This window comes from Alligator mississippiensis, chromosome 2 (genome assembly GCF_030867095.1).
Source record: "Alligator mississippiensis isolate rAllMis1 chromosome 2, rAllMis1, whole genome shotgun sequence".
NCBI lineage: Eukaryota > Metazoa > Chordata > Crocodylia > Alligatoridae > Alligator > Alligator mississippiensis.
In genome coordinates this window covers 298,473,789-298,491,274 of record NC_081825.1, presented here as the reverse complement: position 1 = coordinate 298,491,274, position 17,486 = coordinate 298,473,789, and the positions used below count along the sequence as shown (strand labels likewise).

At 43.0% G+C, this 17,486-nt stretch overlaps 1 protein-coding gene across 7 annotated transcripts in view; it reads left to right on the top strand.

Moving 5' to 3' along the window:
* Positions 1-17,486, top strand: part of NIN (ninein) — a 93,561-nt gene that overhangs the window by 60,076 nt on the left and 15,999 nt on the right. For 6 of the 7 annotated variants that reach the window (XM_014595142.3, XM_059723389.1, XM_019494080.2 and 3 more), the window contains 8 exons: positions 623-838; positions 1,243-1,356; positions 4,794-4,916; positions 5,846-5,959; positions 7,593-7,739; positions 10,231-10,410; positions 11,000-11,149; positions 12,906-13,007. In XM_014595142.3, the coding sequence (XP_014450628.1) occupies positions 623-838; positions 1,243-1,356; positions 4,794-4,916; positions 5,846-5,959; positions 7,593-7,739; positions 10,231-10,410; positions 11,000-11,149; positions 12,906-13,007 (1,146 nt within the window). Of the gene's footprint in view, positions 1-622; positions 839-1,242; positions 1,357-4,793; positions 4,917-5,845; positions 5,960-7,592; positions 7,740-10,230; positions 10,411-10,999; positions 11,150-12,905; positions 13,008-14,700; positions 14,762-17,486 lie in introns of all 7 variants that reach the window. The other variant, XM_019494082.2, reaches the window with a different exon arrangement.

Here is a 17,486-nt window from a genome sequence, read left to right as displayed (position 1 = left end):
TTTTGCAAAGCTGACATACGACCATAAGATCAAAAGAAAGGGCTGGAAGGGACCACATGAGGTCATCTAGTCCAGCCCTTTGCTCAAGGCGAGATCATCCCAATTAAACCATCCCAGCCAAGTGTCTGTCCAACCAGCTCTTGAAAATTTTCAGGGATAGCTAGTTTACAACTTCTCTAGGCAGCCCGTTCTAGTGCCTGACCGCCCTCATAGTCAGAAAGTACCTCCTGATCTCCCACCTACATTTCCTCTGCTGCAGCTTGAGGCCATTGCTCCTAGTTCTGTCTTCTGTGGCCATGGAGAAAAGACCTTCTTCATCCTCTCTGCTATTGCCCTTTGGATATTTGAAGACATAATGCATGCACTGCCAGTGGAAACACTGCTTTGTAGCCTGGTACTGCTTGATCTAAAATGAATGCACCAAAGGAATAAAGAAGTGAAATAGTCTATAGCGAGCAAGTACATGTGTATATTACTGAGATGAGTTGGATAACAGTCATGCCATCAAATTACAAATGAAAACCTTGACGGGAGCCATTTGATTAGCATGGAAGAAAGTGGTCCTAAACCAGTTTGGTATAAAACTATTTAGTTATTTCTGATACTTCCTGGTTTTCCTCAGGTGTTGGATATGAAAGCCAGGAACCAGCAGCTGGAGTTTGAAAGTGCAGAATTAAGGCAAAAAAATTCCAAAAACCAAGTGGATGTGCAGGATCTGAATCAGCGGCTGGCAAGGATGCTCAAGCAGAAGGAGAAGGAAGCGGGGAAATGTACTTTGGAGGAATGGGAAAGGGAGAGATCTAAGCTGAAAGAGGAACTGGAAAACTGTAAAGTTAAGGTATGATTAAGCTATTGAATTTCTACAGTGGACTTTTGTGTGCTTTTGCCGATCAAGTCTACAACTACTCGATCTGCGTATGGTCTTTCTAAACTGATCCTTTCGAGTCCCATTTGCAGATGGGTTTGTACATGAAAGTGGAGATGGAGGGAAAATGAGCCAAAGAAATTCTTGTCTGGCATTTTTTTTAAAAGGAGGATTAAAATAGATGGAAGAACATGCTTCACCTTAAATTCATGCTTCACCTAGGAGTGTCGAGTGCCTGGTTTCCTTGCTTGGCAATCTGAATGTTTCTGTTGCTAGATCCAACAGTTTTAGTATGAACCCAGCACAGCTTGACAAACTCTCTCTGGGTTGCTCCCATGTAATCCTGTATCTCTTCCTTTTATGTTGCCTGTCTTCAGTCATCAGCTTTGGTATCTTCCTTGGAGGCAGAGCTGTCTAAAGTCAAAGTTCAAACCCATACGCTAGAACAGGAAAATCACCTCCTTAAACAGGAACTGGAGAAGACCAAACAGGTAAGGCAGCCCTGGCTTTATTCTGTTTTCAAACAGACTCTACAGCTGGCAGATTTATCCCGGTGGCAGGATGATTGACCTTAGCTGCTCTTACCCAAGCTTGAGTTAGTACTTTGTGTAGGAAGACCACGAGAAAAGGGACTGTAAATGCTTTTGGAACGATTCCTCCATGTGCAGGAGTTTGAGTTTGCTCTCATGGTGAGAAATGCTGCTCTTCCATTTAACTACAGCTGATCTTCCAAAGCGACAGACTTTGAGAGACCAGTATTGACAGTGAAAGGGCAGAAAATAGAGAAATAGGGATGGATAGTTGTCCAACAAAGTGATGTTTAAATAACTTGACTCTGCTGTGATTCCCAGATCTCTGGAGCAGCTGTGCTCATGTGTCTGGCTCCCATTTGAGTCCATTTCAGGATGTTCTCTAGAGGAGACATCTCTCTGCTACACTAAATCTGATGTCTCATCCAAAAACGCTTCAGCAGATGCTAGTTGTACTGGGTGATTTTGGTAGACGTAATTCAAGCAATCGGAGAAACGCTGTGCGATCCACTGTAAACATACTGCAGTCGCAGATCATTAGAACTAGTTACAATTAGGGGAGGATTATTCACAATTCTAATCAGGGCTCCGTGAAGTCAAGTGAAGATCGCAAAAAAACCCTGCCATTAATGTACATGGTTGCATAAGATGGAAACTGGCCCTCAAAGGCCCATGTTTCATCTACATCTGTTTCTCCAACTGCAGAGTAGGTTGCAACGCAAGTTAAGATAATTAAGTAGAGATTGAATGACCTGGGGAAAGGTGCGGTTGTGCTAAAGCAACTGATAGGAAATTAGGGAAGAGATCAAAAGCCTGTAATGGAAAGAAAAAAACGTGAATTAAAGGGCTTTTTCCTTACTGCTCCCTCCCTTTCTCCGACTCCTAGTACTTCAAGGGTTAGAGGTGATCTCCAATGGCAGTCGATAGGTATTTGAGTGGAACTTGTCCAGCAATAATATCCTGGCTTTTAACCCTGGCTGCTGGGGTTGAACCTTGCATGTGGGTCCGGCACCACTTTTATTCTTACTGACGGGTACAGCATATATCCCATTTAGTGCATGGCCAAGGAAACAAAGTTTTATGATAGACTTAATAGCTATTTAACACTAAAATAGCTCATATAAAATGCATTGCGTCTGTCCACTGGCTCCTGGTGCCTGGGAGGGGAAATGGGAAGCAGCAGACCAAAAGCAAATGGAGGGAGGGATCCGAAGGACTGTGGGAGGGCTGGCAAGCGTACTGGCTCTAAAACAGGGCAAGAAAGCAATTGCCAAGGGCTGAAGGCAGTGGTAATGTGCCAGGCGGCCAGGCTGCAGGCTTGTCTCCCTCATAAATGAAGTTTCCATGCAGGCTTTGGACAGCAAGATTTGGGGGATCCAGAGGACAAAGTTGCATAGTTGACAAAGCTGGGACCCTTGACAAGCTGGTTTGCTGTAGCAAGTACCACTGCCTAGTAAAGGGTATTAATGAATCACAGAGAAGTCAGGCTGGAAGAGACCTCTGGAGATCACATCGAGTCCAAGCCCCTACCTGAGGCAGGATCAGCCCTGTCCAAACCATCCCATACAGTCCATAATCTAAGCTCTGCATAAGCTAGTCAACCCTGACATAGCATAAGACATCACACCCAAACCTGCCACAGGTAAAGCAGGGGAACCACAGCACCCAACGTCCTACTTCTATAAAAGGTTGTTAATGTGCACCCAGGAGACCCAGGCAGAGGCTGCGTCCCCTGCTACATAATATGGCACCCCCACCCCCTCCCCGACCAGAGCAATCTGACCATGGGGTGAAACGCCATCCTGATTCCCAAATAGGACAACGCCTCGATGAAGAGGGTTACCAGAAACACTCAAGTCATGTTCCTTAGAGACCTCAACCAGTATCGCCTCTTAGTGGTGGTTATAAAATCAGAAGAAAAATCACAATTTCCAAGACTCTTGTTCAGCAGATTTCAATAAGGAGCCGTTTTCCATTTGTGAAAACACCATTAGTACTTCTGATCATTTTTTTCACCCGATTTCCAACTTTTCCTACGTTGGCAATATTGCAAAACCATTCATATTTTATAACCACGTGGCTCTACAGTAATGCTGCTGAGTCTGTTGGCCTTGGAGCCAGATAGGGTGGTATTGGGCCAGTCTGTAGACCAGATCTTGTGTGCAGGATCCACCCACAGGATTGGTCCATGGGTGCAATCCGGCACACCAGCCGTGCCCACACACTGGATCCAGGACCTCCACAAGGGCCCATTCAGCCCTGTTTTCCTATGATCCAATGACCCTCTAAAGAGGGCCCAAGTCATTTATTTGGCTTTGGTGTCAGGTGTTTTACAGCTTATAAATGCTGTATTTGCTCAGTCCCAAGATGAGAGGTTTTGTTTTTTCTTCCCACTCATCAGGAGGCAAATGAAGCCTTGTCTTAAAATGGAGTACGGGCAGGCAGCCCTGGGTCCTGTTTTGCTCTCTGGCTCTGGGCTGTTTCCCTCGCTGCTCTCAGCTGATCCAGGGCGCCATGGAGGGAATAGGCCTGGAGCCAGGGAGCAGAAGAGGACCCAGCACGCGTCCTGAGGGTGGCGGGGGAATCGGCACCAGGTGTCACTGCTCACCTTCTCCGGCAGGGGACAAAAGGCTGGCATGGGGCAGGGGATCAAGATGCAGGAAGGCAAAAATCTGGGGTCAGGCTGCCTCCCACCCCACACCCCCCCAACCTCCATCACTTGCCTCTACATGATTCCCCCTGCTCCTGCTCTCCCTGTCCCAGCAGTGGGGGTGGGAGGGATGAATTTAAAGACAACTCCAAAAACAAGATTCTTTACATGGAAACTTATGAGAAATGTATAATTTTCCATGTATAGAATCTAATTTGGGGAAAGGGGGGTGTTTTTAAAGTCATCTTGGATTTGAGTAAATGCAGTATGAGGAGTGTATGTCCCTCTTGTACCATGATTTTGCTGCAGAGCTGCTGGCAGGTGTCCTTCGAAACCTTAATTAAGGGGCAAAGCATGGTGCACGTTTCAATAAAGGCATTCTGTATCCAAAGTAATTTGAAATTCAATGGCTGTCTACAGTAGCCAAAGAAAAGTATAAATAGCTACTTACCTTGCTCTCGGGCTCTTCTGATGTTTTGTTTTCTGGCATATGGGAAGCATTTTAGGAGGACCATGGAAAAACCATCTGATTTTTAACAGTAGTTCTCACCTCAGTTGACTTCTTACTAAATGGTATTTAGTAGGTCCCCTTCTGCCTGCCGTGAAGGGGGCTGCTTCCTTGTCAGGGATCGCAGGATGCTGCTGTAATAGGGGAAAAGATTCCTAGCACATTTGGGTCTAAACTTTCAAGCATAATCAGAAATGCAGCTTGTTAAGAGAAGATCTGACAGCCTTCTGTCTCCCACAGCCGCCCAGGTGTCCTGATCTCTCCGATTGCCAGAATGAAATTTCTAGTTTAATCACTAAAACTGAAAAGCTGTTGAAAGAGAAAGAAGCCCTGAGTGAAGAACTCAATAGATGCGTTGATAAGGTAATGGAGATTGGCAGGTTCTTACCTCTGCCCCCAGTTTTGTGCCGTACCCAACATGCTGTGCAAGTAGCAATAGTATACTATTCTATGAACAAATATTCTATGTTCAGTCTCAATGCTATGCCAGATAAATGTTGAATTTATACCTTGGCGGTCTTATACCTCGGGCTCTGTACTCTGCCATGTTTGGAATTTGCTGCAGAATCAAATCATAGAAAATATGTGCTCCAGAAATTTGTCTTAAAGGTTCGGGTGTGGTGGGGGGGTTTCTAGACCAAGGGTGGACAATTATTTTGGGCAGAGGGCCACTTACTGAGTTTTGGCAAGCCATCGAGGGCCGTACGACAGCCAGGGGCAGATAAATATTCATTTTCTAAATGGTTTTAAGGGCCCCACGGGCTGCCTTTTGCCTGCCCCTGTTCTAGACATTAAAGCTTACCTTCTATTCTCCAACTATTTGGGTTGGTCTAATAAAAGATATCAAATTCATACAAGGAACCTTGTCTGCCTATGTCCTTAGACCAACACGGATACAACCTACACCCCTGCAAGCTTACCTTCATACCTTTGCTTTGGTTTCCTTTTGCATGTGTCAAACTTTCCCATGGGGTGTACACAACCTTGATTGTACCATGCCTCATAGCACATGTAATCAAATGCCAGGAAGGAAGGCATTTGGGAACAAGATCGTATTTTTCCTTTATCGCTGTAATTTGTATCGTTCTTTTCTACGGTTGTGGTTGTGAACTCAAGCAATGTAACCAGCATGCATGTTATACAGACTATTAGTTCCTCACTGTGCTACAGTGTAATCTATCTCACACAGCTAAAAACATCATATCAACTTCCATCCCCATTTATATCAATAAATGCCCCACAACAGTACTTGATCTAAGGATTAGTGGCATATTATCTGCTTTTGTTTTCAGGTGGCTAAAGTGAACTACTTGGAGAATGTAATTGCGGGCTTGAAGCAGGAGCAGAAGTCCTGGGAGCAACAAAATCAGATGCTGAAAACACAACTCATGGTTTCACAGGAAAAGGTATAGCAGTACATTTGGTATTAATCCACCTGCACCGCTGACATGTCATCAGCTTCGTGGTGCAGGCTGGCATTCTCGTACAGTATTTGCTCTGAGAAATTGCCATCAACTACTAGGATACTTTGAAGAACTTGGAGGCTTCTGTATAGAAACGTGTGTAGGCTCATTAGGCACTGTCGGTGTGGGGATCACTCTGGTTTTGCTTCTCCGGTTCAGTTCCTTTCTGCCCACTCCTGCTTCCCAGTTCTCCCAGTACATTGGGAAGAGATTCTGCATCGGCTAGTACTACATGACACGGGAGGGAGGAAGAGCAGCTAGCTTGGCTAACTACAGCTGTGGTTATGTAGCAGCTCAAGCATGGCAGGAGGAACAATTTCAGAAGAGATCATTCTCCTGTCCTGCATCAGCAGGAAAATATTGCAATAGGGAGGAACAAATGCTTGGATGGTGCATCTATTGTCTGAACTGTATGACGACTCTTGTGTCTTAACTTCGAAAGGCAACTTGAAGGGATCCTTCCAAAATAGTTGACTGCATTATGCCTTTGTTACACCTTCATCAGAGACAAATTCACCTCTTTGAAGGCTTCTCAGATCCTACTTAATGTCCAGCTATTGGCACCTCAACAGATCATTCACTTTTATCCTCCTTATGGGCTGATTTATGCAGTCGGAGTACTAGAACTGGATTGTAATTCCGTTCACCCCATCAGTAATTCAGCTAAAACTTTACCAACTTCAAAGGCCGGTAACAGCTACAGTTACTTAAACAAACAGTGTAGGACACTGTAACACATGTCATCTATTAAATGTCAATGTTACAGTGTTTCTTAAAGACTACACCAACACAGTCCCTAATTACAAGCATTTGATTCGAGCACTTACAACTGGACCAGCAAGGGAGAGTCTAGCCATCCGGTACTGGTTATCTCCAATAGATCCTAGTCTCATTAACAAAGAACCCCTCTCCCTTGCTCTGATTTATTGCCCTCCTCTCCCCAAGTTTCTCATTGCATTGTCATCTTTTCAGTTCCAAAAACTGAGCAAATCTAACATGCAATTCCCTGACATTGCCTAGTTTATTGTTCCCAAAACACGAAACCTCCTTATTTGTTTATCCCTGGGCTACCCTCGGTGGGTATTTCTAGACATGCTGGAGCCAAGCGATTGGCTTACCGATCTTTTTGTTATCTACCACCTTTCCTCCTAAGTTAACGTATCTGGAGTAGCTCTTTTCCTTTGTCTGACGCAAGAGTGATCAACCTGGCAGCCTCTATGTGCGGCCCATGGCAGAGCAGGGAGGGGACGGGCAGCACAGTGGCAGATAAGGCAGGAAGCAGAGCAGCAGATCAGGCAGTGAAAGGGGATCAGAGTGGCACATGGGGAGGTATGGGGCTAATTTTGTGGCATTCCTGCCAAAAAGGTTCGCCCCTTTTGGTCTAAGGCTTAACCTTCTTCCCTAACAACATTAGCACTTTGACCTCCTCCCTCTCTCATTACTCAGATCTTGAAGTCCTAGACATTTGATCCATGCTTAGTAGATAAGATGCACAACATCGATTACAGCGGTTAGTTACTAAAATCTCTAGTTCTTCGTCACAGCCAGATTAAAGTTGTACCCTTCGGCATTTCAGGTCCAGAGTCTGGATGAAGCACTACAAAATATCAACCTTCAAATGTCACGACTCAAATCAGACCTCCGGGTGACCCAGCAGGAGAAGGAAGCTCTTAAGCAGGAAGTGATGTCACTGCACAAGCAACTCCAAAATGCCAATGATAAGGTAACTTTTGAATAACTTAAGGAGTAGTTAACATGCATGAATGGTGATGGCCTGCAGTTAAACTGGCACAGAACAGGCCCAAAGTAACTGCTTTGCATGCTATGGTGTATTGATTATCCACAATTTTCAGTTACTGGTATTGCTATCTTTAGTAGCTTATTGTAGTATTTGACTAATATCTAAGCACTTAAGCATCATTGGTAAAAGACGCATGCTGTAATAAAAACTTAAGCAAGTTGACATTAAATGTGGAAACTGTGACCATGTTGTGTAAACAAGCGATGCAGCCTAATGAGCCTGTAAAACTGAGTGCAAAGAAAACCTGTTTGAATCCAGACACCTTCTTTTCCATTATGATGTCTCATAAAGGATAGCATTCCCTGTTATGTTTCTCTTAGGAAAATGGAAAGACGGTTTAGCCAACACATCCTTTTATTTCATCAGTCAGGTATTTGTATTCAAACGCAAAAGGACAAAAAAAAACCCCCAAAGTCCTCTTTTAACGTACTTGTTCATCATCGTTTATAACCAGTCCTCTAAAACTACTACTGCACTGAGATCTGTGATAGATTAGTTAATCAGGCATGTCAATGTTGGAGGTTCACTTAGCTTGACCACTCTAAACATTTTAAATATCTTTTTTTCAAGGAGTTATTTTCATATTGGCACTAAGATAAGCTTCCAAAAAAATCTCCGTACAATTATTCTCACCAATGGTTAGGGATAACTAACTTCTGAAATGGGGCTTCGGAGTACAGGTAGGCTAGGGACAGACATTCAAAAAGCCTGAGCCTGAATTAATTCAATCTTTGCAGGTTAGTCTAATCTGGCTAGGCTGAATCAGTTGGTAACTGTACAGACATCCCTGCACATGCCTGCAGTGGCTCAGGCTAGAAGTCAGGGGGACACAGAGCAGCCCTCCCTTCCCTTCGACAGTGCTGAGCTGAGGGAGGCATGGCCAGGCCCCTGCAGGATGCTCTGATTAGGGAGGGGTCCCCCCCTCTCGTCTGACCAGCACAGCAGGGAATTGATAACACAGTGGTTATCACTCCATTAAGAAAACAACAGAGGGACGTTACCAGCTACCTGTTGGTTCTTCCTTTGTCCCATCTCCCACAGCAGGGACTGTAGCCAGCATGTGGTTTGCTAGCTAATGCTGAGAGGCGTCTGTGCAAGGCAGAGGGGATGGGGGAATCCCTGCTTAGCAGGGAGGGGAGGGGGGGAGCAGGGGGAAGCCGGGCAGATGCCTGCAGTCTCTGCTGAGCTCCAGCCAGGGAGCAGAGGAGAGGGGCCAGCCCTGCTGTGGAGCAGAGAGCCCTGCCCAGCCCAGCCCAGAGAGCATGCCAGGATGCTGGGGGAGTCTGGTTTAACTTAAACCAGCAAAGGGTCTGGGACAGACATTGCATAAACTGGTTTGACCCAAATCAGTTAAGTCTGATACTGCATTCAACCAGGTTTATCTCAAACCAGTTTCAGTCATTTCAAACTGGTTTATTTGTACTGAACATCTGTTCTGTTGCAGGTTTAAACCAGTTTCTGATCACTTAAACCAGTGTATGTATATAGTGTCTGTCCCTAGCCATAAAGCCTGATGTACAGCTTGACTAACACTCAGTTTTCAGTTAAATGCGTCTTTGACAAGACAAGGTTCCTTGGGTGAATTTGATATCTTTTATTAGACCAACCCAAATGGTTGGAGAATAGTTATTAAGCAAGCTTTCGGGTTCAAAAACCCTTCGTCAGGCTAAGGAAGCTGCAGCAGTTGCTGTGTGCTCTTCCCTGGCTTGTTTACTTTTCATTCCATCCAGGAAGAGCACACAGCAACTGCTGCAGCTTCCTTAGCCTGATGAAGGGTTTTTGAACCCGAAAGCTTGCTTAATAACTATTCTCCAGCCATTTGGGTTGGTCTAATAAAAGATATCAAATTCACCCAAGGAACCTTGTCTGCCTATGTTCTTAGACCAACATGGCTACAACCTAAACTCTTTGACAAGACAGTATTATAGCCCCCTCTCGAGTATAATAGATAAGCAATGCCAGTTTGTAATCTTGTGTTCAGTATCATGAATTCAGACACTAATTCTGCTTGCATGTATACGGCAGAAATGCTTCATGCTCACACACACACAAGAGGCCGTTTGAGGACTCTGTAATAATCTCTAAAGTTGCTGTTTTGCTTGATTAGACTTTGAAATGGAACAACGTGTTTGTTTTTTGGGGGGGTTTTTCTCCTTAAACTAAGTGCAATCATGAACCAGGCTGATGTTTCGCTACTGATTTGCCACCTGATTTCAGCTAGGAAGAAGATCCTGCTCGCCCTGTAATTTAGCATGTTGTGTTTTTATTAAAACAATAGACTGTTGGGAAGGCGGAAGATGGACAGCCATTTGTCACCCTCTCCTAGTCTTCTGGTAAATGTGAAGTCTTTCTGAATGCAGAAAATGCCTGCTTCTGTTTCAAGGCCTAACCCTGCAATTCTGTCTGTCTTAAGAATCGGGTTCTAGAACTGGCCGTGACTTCTTCAGGGCTGCAAAGCCAGCAGAAGAAGCTCTGCTGGGATGAACTGGATCAGCTAATGAAACAGGAACAGCAGCTACTGAGGCAAGAGAATGAGCGGCTCCAGAGAGAAATCCAGACCACTAAAACAGATCTCAGTCATTCCAGGGAGAAGGTAAGTTGAGCAAGTTGAGACTGGAACTGATGCGGATTGTGTGTTAAGCAAAGCCCCCTCTCTCCCGCTTTGCAATGCATATTCCACAGAAAATTATTTCTGTTAGCTTTGAATAGAAATATTGCAGAAAAATTGGTTAATGAGGTCTTCAATGGGTGCTTTCCAGGAAATATCTTGGGGTGCCAGACACTTTTTGTAAAGTAAAGTAATGCTTCCTTTTAGGGAAACTTGATGTTTGAGAACTTCTCATGATAAATCTATCCTTAATATGAAGCTGCCATATTTTGGCTTCTAGACCATTTTAAAAGACAACTAACTTTATTCCTACAGTTTTCAAATCGCACTCACAAATCCCTTATTTTCTACTATTAAAAGGAACTTAATAGTTCTCATTGCTAATAATTTATTACTAAAATTGTAATAAAGAACAGTTAGGAAATAAGGTAGTAGTTTACACTGTAAGTAAATTGAATGCAGTTTGATTTGTGATAGGTAACATCCATTTATACATAACGGACGGTGCAAACATGACTAGAGAACATATGAATGACTTTTCGTGTTCTTTATTCAACCTCTCTGTCCACTTCAGATTCGGCAGCTGGAATCTAACATCCTTTCCCTGAAACACCAAAAACAACAAAGCCAGTCGGGTATTATGAAAGCCATAGAGCAGGAGAAATTAAGCTTGAAGAGAGAGTGTGAACAGCTTCAGAAGGAACTGTCCTCTGCAAACAGGAAGGTTTGTTTCAAACGGAAGGAGTGACTGCTTTTTCAGGCTGAAGTGCCTCACATGTTGCTGTTGCCTGTGATCAGATGAAAGGCTACAATTGTTTTATTTTATTTGTTTTGTTATATCCAAATGCTTTGGGTTTTGTAGTGTTGCTATGAAATCCTATTCCACTTGGAAGTGGGGGAGGCCTTTTGTGTTTCGTGTTTTTTAGGTAACTACTCTTTTCAAGTAGCATTAAAGTGTAACCACTTACATTTCTATGTCCATCATGAACATGTTCTTCAGCCTGGCCAACAATAATCAGGTTGGATCTTCCTCCCGTTGCTCATGTACCTATATGCATAAGGCAGTTGAGTACAGGCCCTTTCGCTTTGACATGATGCATGCCCTTTTGGAAGCGAACATTTCCATTCCCGTAGCAAAGGCTCAGGCTACCAAAGCACACTTCAGCTTTGAGGCTGGAATTCAGTGTTTCATTTTATACAGACACCCTGGACATCCCAGAAAAACTCATCCTCAAAGTTCATAATCCATTATTTGCCCTTCCTTGCTCCTTCTCTCTCCAGAGCAAAGCTAGACTGAGCATGGCAGTTTTGCTACAGGATAAGTATTCTATTTTGGGTTTGGATATATCCCGAGCACCTGCGTAGCCAAATCTCCCAACCCATTTCTAAGAAAGGTGCACGTGTGGTGGCAGACACATTTTCCAAAGTAAAAACACAAACTTTGGTATGCAGAACAGTAGATGTTAGGTGTGGCTCTTATTGCTCTGGGTGGCTTGTCATTTTACCAAACCAAAACTGCAAGACTGAAGTTTTCAGTCTGCCAAATCAAAGATGGGGTTACCTTGCTTCCTGGCCATGAAATCTAAACTTCTCCTGTGAGCAAAACTTGTACTGTTCAAGGGCTTTTACAGTTAGTCTCCTCCCTCGCTATTCTCTCTCTGAGAGCGAGTACCAGAAGGTTGCTGGTATTATGAGCTGAACTCTATTGCCCATTCGTTGAATTTTCTAGGCACTATCTCACTATTGCACTGCCCTCGTGTTTGGGAAGAGTTCCCTGTAAACAGTCCCAAAAGTGTTTCCTTGTACTCTTTTGTAGGCTTCCCTAAACCTCCCCTTTCTAGGATGCCTGCCAAAAATTAAACTGTTAAGCAGACCTCTGTCTGTACCAAATGATTGTCTGATTGCTTTCCCAGCAGTCAGTATCAATTTGCTGTCTCTTGTCTCGTTAGAGGGTAAGGTTTTTGTGACAGACACTAGCTAGATGTTAGAATTCTAATGGATGAGAGAGAGAGAGATTATACACATGCACACACTAGAATTCGAATATAGATATTAATATACTACAATTGTAATATAGATATTAGAATTCTTAAGCACTACAGTTGAAAAACACACACGTGCACACACCCACCCACTAGTGAAACAAGACAAACAAAACCCATCTTTGATTCTCTTTTTTGGGATCCATCTGGTGACATGCAGATGTTTATATATCAGCTTTAATTTACCATTACATTATACTTCTCTCACCTTGTATTCTTCAGCCTGTGGCACTAGGCTTCTGTCTCTGTACCTCAGTTTTTCATTTGAGATTAATACTGAACTGATTACATGTGATGTTGAATCCCTTTTTTTATTCAACCAGTAATTATCTTTGGGAACAAAAATCCATGGTCAGCAAAGTAGTAAGTTAATAAGCAAAGTAGATAAAAACAGTTTCCCAGACTGCATTCCTTAAATTAAGTCTTGTCTTTTAACAGATCAGTCAAATGAATTCGCTTGAACGCAAATTGGAGACCATCAACTTGGAAAATGAAGGGCTAAGAAAAAAGCAAGTCAAATTGGATGAACAACTTATGGAGGTACATTTCAATAAATATTAACTGTGTTAAATGGAGGAAAATATGACTCCGTCGCATTATGGATTATGTATTTAAAGATATTTCCTGGTATCGGTAGGACAGGAACATGGGACACTAATGTGCTAACTCAGTGAACAAGGCCAGTCAAGATAATCTCTCAGTGCCCCATCACATCCTCATTAACCATGAAATCCTGCAGCGTTACATGTACACACCTGTAAAGTGCCCTGATGTTTGTCATTCATTTGTGTGTGATGAAACTATTGTTCCTGCAGACTTATGATTAAAAGCAAATGGCAACGAAGGCATAGACTTTTGTATCCCAAGAAAAGGTTGAAACTTCTACTGAACATAACTCATTGAACAACGTTAGTGTGAATTGCAACAGCTTTTGGTCATTAACGTACAAAGCTGCTTTCCTGTAACCACCTACACCTTAAGCACCAGACATTTTAACCCTAGAGACATTTCTAAGCTGATTTCTTTCTCTGAGAAACTTTTTTTCTATATTTAACTTGCTTTAATTCCTGCTTATAGCCAACGTTCCCTCTAAGCTGCATGGCGCGTGCGGCTGCAGAGGCGTGCTCATGCCATGCACACCACGCAGCTTAGAGGGAACGCTGCTTATAGCCATAGCAGAGCAACTCAGGGGCCAGTAGCTTAAGATGGCAAGGGTGGGGGGAATGTCCTTCTTTTTATGTCTGATGGATTAATTTCTATGTGCTTGAAACAAGTTTGTCGAGCAGTTAGAATGAAAGTACATTTCATAAAGCTGTTTTCTATTTATGATGGGGATATTTGCCGTTGACTCGCCTCTCCTGGTTTTTGTCTGCGGTGCCACACTGGAACAGTTAGTCTGTTACTGCAGATCCAGAAGTGTGCGTTTGAGTTTCATGCCAGACTCGAGCTGAAGGCTGCCTCCAGCTAACCAGCTGCAGACGAGTACCTGGTTATTCAGGTGGCCTGATACAAAGCTAGCCACATCATTGCCTTAGTTGCCAGCTGCAGAAATGGGCTTGCCTTAACTACTTAACCTTAACCACTGAGGCTCAGGACACATCTTTGATCCTTGACTTTTAATATAAGCCTGTGTCCTGAATTTGCATGAAAGACCAGTAAAGCAAAGTCTTGTGCCAAAAATGACTGAGACTGTTTTCCAGAGGAAACTTGCATAGAAAATATCATGGAAGAGTTCAAGACTTTATCATTAACTATATATATAGAGAGAGGTTTGTTTTTTTTAATTTAATGATAAAGTCTTGAACTCTTCCATGATAGCTTATGTGCAAGTTTCTTATATATCTAGGAAATGGGCATGCTGTCTGAAAACACTGAGATTCAGTTGTACTACAGCTGATAAGTGATCCAAAATGCTTTCTTATGTCTTGTGAGGGTGAAGGACATCAGGGGGAATTGCTTATATAAAAGTTGAGTGCATGGGAGAAATGTCGATGTACTATTTGTATATTGAGGTGCCTGACTGTGTTTCTGTCGCCTATAAAAACCATACTTGGAAATAAACGCTCTCAAACTTTATATCTAATATTCAAGATTTTTTTTCTGTCATATTTGACACACTTTTCCCAACAGGTGTATATGAAACTCACTTAACTCTTTCTGCCCTCTAATGCCTGTGACTTTCTCTTTTTCTCTATGCCTGTTCTCCTTTTGTTTGTGGCTAACCTGTGTCTAGAGCTCAGTGGTTGGAACTAGCAGAGAAGGGGGCAGTTCTCTGTCTGACATAGTGTGCGAAGGTAGAGCAATCGTTTTCAATGTACTACCATAGCATGGAGAAATTGAATGTGTTTCTTTATTATGCTGTGTTATGTGGATTGTTACAAACCTAATAGCTCTTAAATAAAGGGCCGCTGTTCATTTTAATGCAGCTATTCATGTTTAGTTCAAATGCTGTACTGATGATATGAACAGATGTGGAATAAATTGTGAACATCCTCTTCCTGGCATCGAAAAGGGCATACTCTAAAGCAGTGGTTCTCAACTTTTTTAGGGCTCCTATACACACGAGGACAGAGGCTGCTCCACCATGCTGGAAGTCCAGTGCATTGGAGCAGACTCGATTCATCAGATCGGCTGGAGCATGGCAATTCCTGTGCTCCAGCAGCCTCCTGCATCTTGTGCATCAGTGTCCCTATGCTTAAAAATGGCAGTAGGGGCATTTGAACTAAAGCTCATTGAATGAGTTTTAGTTCAAGCACCCCTACTGCCATTTTTAAGTGTGGGGATGCTGATGCACAAGATGCGGCAGCGCTTTGATTAGAGCGGCTCTCAGAGCTGCTGTAATGAAAGCACTGCCCCCCCACACCACCGCCCTTGGAGCTTGTGTAAAAGTGCCCTAAGATTCCAGACATCCCGAAAAAAATGCCAACTCTTAATCTTCATGCTCTTTGCCTACAGAAAAATATTAGAGCAATTCTTCTGCTGTAAATAGCTCAGCCTACAGCAGGGCAGAATGGTTTTGACCATGAACACTGCGTGCCCCCGGAGGCTGGGGGGGCATATTGAGTTCCCGCAGGTGCTGGCGGCACTGTTGCTGGTGGCGAGCGGAAATCACGGACCACCCGCAGATGGTATCGGTGGCAAGGCGGGGGTGTACCACCACATTCAGGGGGTGCATGTACACCCACGTGCACCCCCTACACATCGCCAATGGTTTGACACTGGATTCCTATTTGAAAACTCTGGATTTATTTTGTGAACTGTGTTTGCACACCTAACAGGACTAACATTGTGTGGGATCCCACAGTGCCCTTGAAAGTATCTCAAGGTACCCCAGAGTACCCTGGCACCCTGCTTGAGAATCACTGCTCTAAAGTATAGCTTTAACGTAACAGCAAGAACAACAATACAGCTGGTAGCCTAAGAGAATAAACCGGATTTCAGAAAATGAAAAGTGGCTCTGAAATTTTAATTTTTCTTTTTAACTTAAATAGCCTTTTACTTGTTTGTAAGCTTGGAGATGTCTCTTCATATTAACATCTGATACGTTGCATGTCTTTCATTGTTGGACTCTTTGAAAAATTAGCCGATATATACGGTCAGATTCAGTAAGAGGCTTAACCTCATAAGAAGTTATGAGGTATTGCTCCTCTTTGCTCAGCAGATTAGCATGGTAAAGAGCGCACTTAATTTTCTAGAGAATAAAGGTTTTTACTATTATTTCTTTTAGATTTTTTTAGCCTAACTTTTAGATTTTTCCTAACTGATCTTTCTGTTTCATGTCATAAAAAATATTCTGAAATATTTTTCAGAAAATCCACCAAACCCATCGAACCTGGACTGAGTTTTTTTTCTTAGCCTTTTCTAGGAGAGCATTACAGTAGTCATTTAAACACTGGTTCAGAAGTATGTTCTGATGCTTGTACAGAAATGAAACGGGCCTTGTCTCTTCTGAGAATATTAATAACCTCCATATAGCCTGCACCAGGGTACAAAGGTAGAAGCTATAGCATAGACAGGGCACAGGAGATTTTACGTGCAGCCTAAACAAACCAGGGTTGGATTTAAGTGATAAAGGATTTTATGCCGTCTCTACTACAGCATCCACACTGAAGCTGCCCCAGTGCAAAAAAAAAATGGTTACAAATGTTCCCAAAATAAATGTACCCAAAGAATAAAGCATGATTGCTATCTGATATTTCTTAATCATGCCATTTGGGAAAGAAGCAGTAAAACCATGCATGGGACTGCAACAACAAACACCCCTACCCAGGAAACCAGGGTAGTTGTTATGAGGGGTAAAGTTAATCAAACCCTCTGGAGAAATTGCATGATGTAGCTAATAGGTTAACAAGAAGAGCCATCCAATTGCATCATGCTGCATGTTGGTCTCGTTAAACCCTCAGTATCTGGACTCTATGATTTGTTTCAGATTTTGAAATATCACAGTGTTCTAGATGGAAACGTATCTGTTTTGGGGGGTTTTTTATTCCATTTTTATTGTCTGGAAAAAGAGAAATATAGGGTTTAACCAGACCTCTAGTACATAAACTTGACTGACAAATTCCCTACTGTTACAGTGAGTCTTCTGGGTTCACAGTGGCATTACTGGAATGCTGTGATACCAGAAATGACATTGCACCCCCACCCAGGTGGCAAAAGCAGCACTTCTTCAGAAGGAGAGAGAAGCAAGAACCTCTCAAGACTGGCCTAAATGTAAAAGTTTTTGCCAGTATGGTGATATCAATTAGGAATGTAATTTTTTTTTTCTTTATCACTTTATACTGGTAAAAAGCCTTGGTGTAGATGCAATTATACCACCGTGAGCTGGTTTCCACCTGTATAAGTACCTTCTGCCCAGATAAACAGGACTATAGGAAAATTTGCTCATATACCTATACCAGCAAACTTTTTTTTTTATTTTTTAGTGAAGACAAAGCTTCAGGTTTTGGCAGAAATGAAATCTGTGTGTTTGATTGCTAACCTCCCTCTTGCAGGGGCTTTGTCAGATATGGGAACATA